The 9,015-nt window shown below is 40.4% G+C and overlaps 1 protein-coding gene across 1 annotated transcript; it reads left to right on the top strand.

Annotated features, from left to right (window-relative positions):
• The first annotated feature begins 2,974 nt into the window (after positions 1–2,974).
• LOC129742145 (uncharacterized) lies at positions 2,975–8,090 on the top strand. Its single transcript, XM_055733987.1, has 3 exons — positions 2,975–3,121; positions 4,505–6,229; positions 8,061–8,090. The coding sequence occupies exons 1-3, from the start codon at positions 2,975–2,977 to the stop codon at positions 8,088–8,090; spliced, it is 1,902 nt and encodes a 633-aa protein (XP_055589962.1).
• The last annotated feature ends 925 nt before the right edge of the window (positions 8,091–9,015 follow it).

Genomic DNA, 9,015 nt, shown 5'->3' with positions numbered 1-9,015 from the left:
TCGAAACTCATTTGACTGAAGACTTAAATTTGAATTCTTTGAACATAATAGGCTACACCACAATACATTGCTTTTCTCATTCAAGGCATACTGGAGGTATTTCAATATTCGTTCTAAACATCTACAAAATAGACATCTTGCTTAATGCCAACATAGAAATGAATTGGATTTTAGCAGCAAAACTGAACAATGGAAAAAGACAAACAGTCATTGGAGGAATTTATCATTCGCCGAGCGCAAGCAATCTTCGTTTCTTGGACATCCTTGAAAATCATTGGCTTAATGAAATTGTTGTAGATGAAATCGATAATATCTTTTGTGGTGATTTCAATATAAATTTTAATAAAGAAACAGAGTGCCGAGATTTGAAACGTGTTATGGAAGCATACGGTTTCCGGCAAATTGTCACTGCAGACACTCGAATAACGGTATCCAGCAGTACGAGAATAGATTTGGTTTTCACAAATGTGGACAAGGCTGAAGCGACTATTATTTCGGATTATCGTGTATCTGACCATGAGTCAATAAATATTTATGCTGGGCTAGGACTTGACGATGTCGTACCTGAGATCCATAAAATAGTAAATGATTGGAGTCATTATGAAAGCAGCGAATTACGTCAGCTTCTTGAGGCAGGTTTGCCCACTTTGAGATGCGCAGACTTCAATGAGTTGGTAAGACGTATTGATCTGCTCTTGAAAAATAGTGTTAATGCACTGGTAAAACAAAAAAAAATTCGTCAAAAACTGGTACTAAATGGTACTGGTTCGGGTACTAACTGGTACTCTAGAGGTCTTAGTGAGATAAAAAGGCGTAGAGATAATCTTTATAAAAAGTTTTTAAGAACTAAATGCGAACGAACTTGGCGTAATTACAAAACTGTAAGGAATGAATACTCGCGTAAAATCAAAGAAGCAAAAAACCAATCTATTCAAGACGAGCTAGAGAGGAACAAAACCAATGGAAAGTTAATGTGGAAGTCGATAAAGCGTTTAATGAATCCAAGTGGTGCCAAACCTGAATCGATCTCGTTTAGTGGAACTGAAATCACAGATGAATCTGAAATTGCAAAGAAGTTTAATGACTTCTTTATCGATAGTGTCATGGAAATTCATGATAGCATTCCGACAAGCTCTATTGTCTGCTTGAATCAGATCACGCACAATGGCGGAGACTTTCGCACATTTGATACAATAAACACCCAAGAGTTCAATGAAATAGTGAACAATATGAAACCCACGGCGGGTATTGAAAATGTCTCTCTAAGGGTTTTTAAAGATTCTTTATCTGTTCTAGCGAGTCCGTTTCGAGATGTCATTAACAACAGTCTTCTAACAGGGATTGTACCTGATACTTGGAAGTGTTCAACTGTAGTTCCTATTGAAAAACAGAGAAATGCACGAGAGGCAACATTATATCGTCCGATAAACATGTTGGAAATCCAAGAAAAAGTGCTAGAATTAGCAGTAAAAAAGCAATTTTTACACTTTATTGAGTCTAAGAAAATACTTATTGCTGAGCAGTCTGGATTCAGAAAACATCATTCGACAGAATCTGCTGTGAATTTGCTACTTAGGAACTGGAAGATCAACATTGAAAATGGTAGCTACACAGTTGCTGTGTTTCTGGATTTCAAAAGAGCATTCGAAACAATCGATCGGTCGCTTCTGATAAATGTGTTACAAAGAGTTGGTATCAATGGAACTGTGCTTAACTGGTTTAAGAGTTATCTAGATAACAGAATGCAAAGAACAAAGTTTGGTTCATCTTATTCGCAATTCAGAGAAAATAACTTAGGTGTCCCCCAAGGAAGTGTGTTGGGTCCCTTGTTATTCATTCTGTACATCAATGACATGATACATTGTTTACAATACGGTCGTCTAAAACTATTTGCGGATGATTCAGTCTCCTACTGGAGCGGTAATGATTTAGAACTTGTTATACAAAAAGCAAATGCTGATTTGAAAAATATTGCAGATTTCCTGAAACAGAGAAAATTGTGTCTGAATCTCAATAAAACCCACTGGATGATTATTGGTAATCGCAAAATCGGAGATTGTTCAAACTTGTTGATTGATGGGTTTGCAATCGAAAGAGTACATCAAGTCAAATACTTAGGAGTACAGATAGATGAAAAGTTAAATTTTATAGCTCACATTGACTACACTATTAAGAAGATTGCCATGAAATATGGAATACTTTGTCGGATAAGCAGATATATGACTTTCTGGTCGAAAATTATTTATGTAAAATCTGTAATTATGCCACATTTTGATTATTGCGCTACAATATTGCTTCATGCATCAGATACGCAGACAATGCGGCTGCAAAGAATACAAAACAAGATAATGCGAGTGGTGATACGATGCAACCGATACACTCCTAGTGCTCTTATGCTTGATATGTTACAATGGTTGTCAGTTAAACAGAGGATTGCTTACAACAGCTTGATTTTCATCTTCAAAATGAAGAAAGGAATGTTACCATCTTATTTATTGGAAGGTCTGCAGTACGGAATGGACATACACGGGTACAATACAAGGAGAGCTCAAGACTTCAGATTACCATACACGAGAAGAGAGATGAGCAAACGTTCTGTGTTCTACAACGGACTGAAAATGTATAACAGCCTACCACAGAACATCAAAGAAAGTTCAAACTTGAATATTTTTAAGAGGTTGACATTAAATCACATAAAACAGACCATATAAAAAAAGACTAATCCTAAAAAGGATCATATAGAAGTGATGAAGATCTGACGAAGTATCAGATAGAAATTGTACGGTGATGGACATACGCGGGAGTAAGACGAATAAGTCGTACAAAATAGATAAAACAGGTAAACAATACATATTATCCAAAGGATAAACTGTCCCTCCCACTCCTAAAGATGCGTATGGGGTGGAGGAAGGTCCCCAATGGGCCTGTGGGACCATCACAAAAAAAAAAAAAAAAAAAAAAAAAAAAAAAAAAGATGCGCGTCATCGAGTGGTGGCTAATCGACCAACGAATGTGCCGGTTGACAATCGAGGAGGGCCGCATCTTCAACATCAGCATCATCAAATTACGAAGCCCTCAACTCGGAAGTATCGGTGACGGCAAAGACGCTCTGCGCTGGAGCGTGAATACGAGCGCTGCCCAAAACACAGGATTTTAACGCTCAGTTCGGCCGGGAGGAGGAATTCAAATCGACAATTGGAAGGTTTAGCGCGCTCCAGCTGACCAACGAAAACTGCCTCAGACTTATAGATTTTGCCAACTTGAAACGAATGGCCTTAAGTAGTTCCTTTTTCCAGAACCACCTACCACACAAGTACTCTTGGAGATAACCGTACCAATCTGTCAAGGCAGCCAACAACAGCGTTGCGGTGAACGTCATCGAGCATGTGAAACGACTGGTTTGATGACGAGTGTTGGAGGGTGATGGACGAAGAGAACGCCGTGCGGGCAGCAGTAGTGCGAAGAAGCACCCGTTGAAAAGTGCAGAATCACCGAGAGCTGTAAAAGCAGCGAGTCCGAATTTACAAATAAAGGGCCGCCCGGAGGAGCTCGAGGAGCTGGAGCAGCTGCATCGTTCCCAAGAAACACGAAAGTTCTATCAGAAACTCAACGCATCCCGCAAAGGCTTCATGCTGCAAGCCGAAATGTGCCGGAATAAGGACGGGGGCATCCTGACGGACAATCGTGAGGTGATCAAAAAGTGGAAGCAGCACTTTGTGAACACCTGAACGGCACACATGCAGGAGACCAAGACGGTGAGGGAAGGCTCATCGCCGGTATACCAAACGGCGTAGAGGAGCCACTCCCAATGATGAGTGAAGTTAAGGGAACCTTTCACCAGCTGAATAGCAACAAGTCGGCTTAGAAGGATAGCATCACAGCTGAACTCATCTAACGCCACAAGCAAACAGATAGCAATATTACTACGGCAATATGCTACGGCAAGTATTTATTCCATTCGAGCACTTCACCCAGTCACACAAACATGCTTTCTAGCTCCATTACATACGCGTTGGATCAGTGGCATTCTCCTCTTACACACAACATAGCCGAAAAATCGATTGGATTCCCGGGGCGCATCGAAATCAGCACAGTGGAGGCCCCCGAGCCCTTCGTCACAGTCGCGCAGTTTCCAGCCAGCGTCAACAGTCGTCCCGGCCCTGTGTTCGAAGAAGGCAACGGGGCTCTCCAGCCTGTGTCGTCAGGCAAGTATCCTTCTTTTAATTTTGATTCGTCCAGTGACTGCCCTACCCCTTCCAGACTTCTCGTATTCGATTATCGCTTGCATGCAAGGAAGACTGTAAAAGGACCTCTCGATGAATTGGATGTTCGCTCAACTGAAAATTTTGCTGTTATTTCGCCGATTGGATTACCGGGATGCAACGAACCAAGCACAAGGGAGGCCCCAGAGCCCTTCGTCACAGTCGCGCAGTTTCCAGCCAGCGTCAACAGTCGTCCCGGCCCTGTGTTCGAAGTAGGCAATGGGGCTCTCCAGCCTGTGCAGTCAGGCAAGTACCCTTCTTCAGCTTCCGTTGCGTTCAGTGACTGCCTCTCAACTTCCAGAACTCGTCCCAACGATCATCGGAACACATCACGACAAATAACTGACGCATCTAATTCATCTAATGGTCTGCGGCTGTACTACCAGAACGTGCGTGGTTTGAAATCCAAAATCACTGAATGCTTCGTTGCTTCATCAGAGCTCGGTTTCGAAATCTACTCATTCACCGAAACTTGGCTCGATTCATCCGTACCGTCAAGTCAGCTATTCAGTTCTGACTATAACGTATTTCGTTGTGACAGAAGTAGTGCCAATAGTCGTCGTAGTAGAGGTGGTGGGGTCCTCATAGCGGTTTCAAGCACGCTTAGCTCATCAATCGTAGCTTTTAATATTAATAGCATAGAAAGTTTGTGGGTGAGAGTGTCAAATGATCACGGCTCATTTTTGATCGGAACAGCTTATGTACCGCCGGAAAAAAGTTACGATTGTACAATTATCGATTTGCATGTTGATGCATTATCAGATGCTAGACTACAACACCCTGAATGTAATGTAATTCTTCTTGGTGACTTTAACCAATCGCAATTGTTCTGGATTCCGGGTCAGAGCAACAACATGGTGTTGGAATCTTCTTCCATGATAAATTCTGCTAGTGCTACACTATTGGATGGAACGACATTGAATGGAGTTAGTCAACGAAACGGGATACGAAACTCTCAAAACCGAACGCTGGATTTGGTTTTCTCAGATGATTCTATTTCGATCAGTCCCATTATCGAAGCCAGTGATTTCATTGTGCCGATAGACGTGTATCACCCTCCTTTGGAATTTGAAATTTTCTTCCCGAATCCTATCACTTTTGTTGAAGATTTCGATGTATCAGCCCGTGATTTTAATCGGGCGGATTTTGATACTATGAACCGTGTTCTATCTGAAGCTGACTGGTCTGAAATCCAAAGTTGTACTGACGTTGATGTAGCTGTTTGTATATTTAAAGCAATCCTGGATGACGCCTTTGATAAATCCGTACCCCTGGTGCGGCCTCCTCTTCGACCTCCTTGGACTAATGCTCACTTGAAGCGGTTGAAACAGACACGATCGAAATTGCTACGGAAGTTTAGTAACTCCAGGTGCCCATTCGTGAAAATCAAATTGAACGCGGCTACTAAATGTTACCGGATATACAACCGACTTTGCTATCGTCGTTATGTGCATCGTACTCAGACTGAACTTCGTCGCAATCCAAAAAAGTTCTGGAAATTTGTAAACTCCAAACGAAAAGAGTCTGGGCTCCCAGCTGTACTCCAACTAAATGATCGTATTGCCATGTCAGCTGACGAAAAATGCGACCTTTTTGCGACGCACTTCGCCAGTGTTTTTTCAGTCGAATCGCCAACCGCTAGTCAATTGAATGCCGCAGTAACACGATTACCCATCGATGTGCTGGATCTGGATGTTTTTGCTGTAAGCGAGGAAATGGTGTTAGAGGCAATAATTAATCTGAAAAACTCCACGACAGCCGGACAGGATGGCATACCGGCGTGCGTACTGAAAAAGTGTTGCTCATTACTGGTGAAACCTCTGACAAGCATTTTCACCCAGTCTCTAGAACAGCAAAAATTTCCCACCATCTGGAAAAAATCGTTAATGAGCCCAGTGTACAAAAAAGGTGACAAAAAAGATGTTCTTAACTACCGTGGTGTCACATCGCTAGCTGCCTGCTCGAAAGTATTTGAGAGGATTGTCAACGATGTCATGTTTTCGGCTTGCCGGAACTGGATCTCTGAGAACCAGCATGGATTTTTTCCTAAACGCTCTGTAACTTCAAACCTGATGGTTTTTACATCCTTTTGCATATCAAATATGGATGCTGGCAAACAAATCGACGCGATATATACCGACATTTCCGCAGCATTTGATTCTGTAAACCACGATATTCTTCTGAAAAAATTGCATCGATTGGGATTTTCCGAACGATTGTGTGCGTGGATCAGAAGCTACTTAAGAGATCGTCGATTGGCTGTGAAAATTGGTTCAGCTGAATCTTCTGACTTCATTCCAAAGTCTGGGGTACCCCAAGGCAGCAATTTGGGTCCATTGTTGTTTACGCTGTTTTGTAATGATATCAATTTATTGCTCATTGGATGTGGAGTTCTCCTGTACGCGGACGACTTAAAAATATTTTTAGTCATAAACAGTAAAGCTGACTGTTATGAACTACAACGCTTCTTGGACACAGTTGTAAACTGGTGCGCCAATAATTTACTAGTTTTGAGCGTTACGAAGTGCTGTATTATCACGTTTGGGCGTAGGAAAAATCCATTCATTCATAATTACGATATTCTGGGCGAGCAGTTGCATCGTGTTGAGGAGATAAAGGATCTTGGCGTTTTGTTGGACAGTCAAATGACTTTTAAGCGGCATTACTCTGTGGTACTCGAGAAAGCTAACCGAATGCTTGGATTTATTATACGTTTGAGTAAAGAATTCACTGATCCACTCTGCTTGCGAGCTCTGTATTGTTGCCTGGTGCGATCAACATTGGAATCTGCGAACCTAGTATGGTGGCCTTTTGAAGCTTCATGGACAGCGCGTTTTGAAGCAATTCAACGTCGGTTCGTTCGTTATGCTCTTCGTGAACTACCTTGGGAGAATCCTTTAAACCTACCACCATACGCTCATCGTTGTGCTCTGCTTGGACTTCATAAGCTGTCGGATCGTCGTTCCATCGGTCAATCGCTGTTTGTGGCAAAGATTCTTCGGAACGAAATTGACTGCTCCTGGCTACTATCTCGCTGTAATATTTATGCTCCAGAAAGAACCCTACGTAATAGAAACTTGCTCTCCCTGGAACCTAGAAGCACGCGATATGGCAGTAACGACCCTCTCCGTTCCGCAAAAATATGCTTTCTACGTTATTATACTGTCTTCGACTTCAATGTTTCCATTTCAACTTTCAAACGCCGTATTGAATCTGACTTAAGAGACCAACTGAGAAATTAGGAAAAGTATCATGTAATGTACAAATAATATTAAGTAGATCATTAAGACACCTAAATATGTCAGATGATTTTGTATCAAATAAACAATAAATCAGAACTAAATCAGAACTACTCCCAAGTCCTTCAATTCGTATGATTCACGAGTTCTTTCTCTGATTCCAGAATCTAAAGGTCATGATCCTTAATTTGAAAATTCGTTTATATTTTCTTAATCCATTCCGTAATCGTAAGATGAAGAACAAAATTTAATAAATTTTTGCTCCATTGAATACATATCGCTCCAAGAATTTTTTTTTGTTTCGGTTATTGTCGTTTTACCATCTTTATGGCATTCGCGATTTTATCAACGTTGCAGTTGGCGGATTGTTATTGAAAAACTTATCCGGTACAACTGTGTTCGATGTTTACTCTTGGGCTCGAACTCGCGGACATTGGCTCAGGAGACAACAGACTTGCCAACTGAGCTTTATCACAAGCCCCATCGCTGCAAGAATCAATATCAGGATTTGATCTATATATATATAATGTTTTTAAACGTTATTCAACGTCCAAAACAGACCCCCAAAGTATTGCATAATCTGCTGTGAATTTAAGAGAATGAATAAAAATTATAGAAGTTCCAAGTTTAAAGGGCATTGAGCATTTACCCATATGAACTTTAGTGCAAGTACACTATTTAACATATTCATGTAAAATTTTTTTCTAAACTTTGCCGGATACCCATTAAATCATTGACAAAATTCACAAGATACAGTTTTGATGCAATCATAAAGATCAGAAAGTTTTTGCTACAGAAAAAAAACGTAAAATGGAGTATTAGACTGAGTCGATTTGGGGTCATTTTTGAATTTCTCAAACCCTGGGTTCTAAAAAGCTTCGTTTTGGTTCAAAACTCATCCATGATTTTTTGTAGAATTTTTAAGTTACGTTTACATGAGTAAATTTGAACTTTTATGTTTGTATGGGAAAATTGAATATTTTGTACTGAAAAATCAACATCACTTTTGTTTCTTCTATGTAATCAAGCCTACTCATGGTTTATGTGCCAATTTATAAAATTCCTAAAGGAAATTTTCCGCTGAACAACTTTGTCGAAGGTCGTAACTTCGTATCTTATTAGACAAAAAAGTTATTAGCTGTTTTACAGGGGTATGTCTTTTCGCATTGATTAACGACAAATTCAATTGACAGCACTGCTTGAGCCTCGCGAAGTATTGCATGAAATGTAGTCACGCAATACCTCGCTAGGCACCCTGCAGTGATGTCAATTGAATTTATTGTTCATCAGTGCGAAAAGACATACCCCTGTAAAACAGCTAATAACTTTTTTGTCTAATAAGATACGAAGTTACGACCTTCGACAAAGTTGTTCAGCGGAAAATTTCCTTTAGGAATTTTATAAATTGGCACATAAACCATGAGTAGGCTTGATTACATAGAAGAAACAAAAGTGATGTTGATTTTTCAGTACAAAATATTCAATTTTCCCATACAAACATAAAAGTTCAAATT

This window comes from Uranotaenia lowii, chromosome 2 (genome assembly GCF_029784155.1).
Source record: "Uranotaenia lowii strain MFRU-FL chromosome 2, ASM2978415v1, whole genome shotgun sequence".
NCBI classification, from domain to species: domain Eukaryota; kingdom Metazoa; phylum Arthropoda; class Insecta; order Diptera; family Culicidae; genus Uranotaenia; species Uranotaenia lowii.
This window is presented reverse-complemented; position numbering and strand designations above follow the sequence as displayed.

Bases quoted from the DNA above. Each gene is read 5' to 3' on its own strand.
- LOC129742145 (XM_055733987.1), top strand. From the start codon at position 2,975: ATGCGCGTCATCGAGTGGTGGCTAATCGACCAACGAATGTGCCGGTTG. The intron at 3,122-4,504 runs GTGAATACGAGC...CAGCCTGTGCAG, and splicing joins AAGACGCTCTGCGCTGGAGC to TCAGGCAAGTACCCTTCTTC. The intron at 6,230-8,060 runs GTATTTGAGAGG...CGTCCAAAACAG, and splicing joins CGCTAGCTGCCTGCTCGAAA to ACCCCCAAAGTATTGCATAA.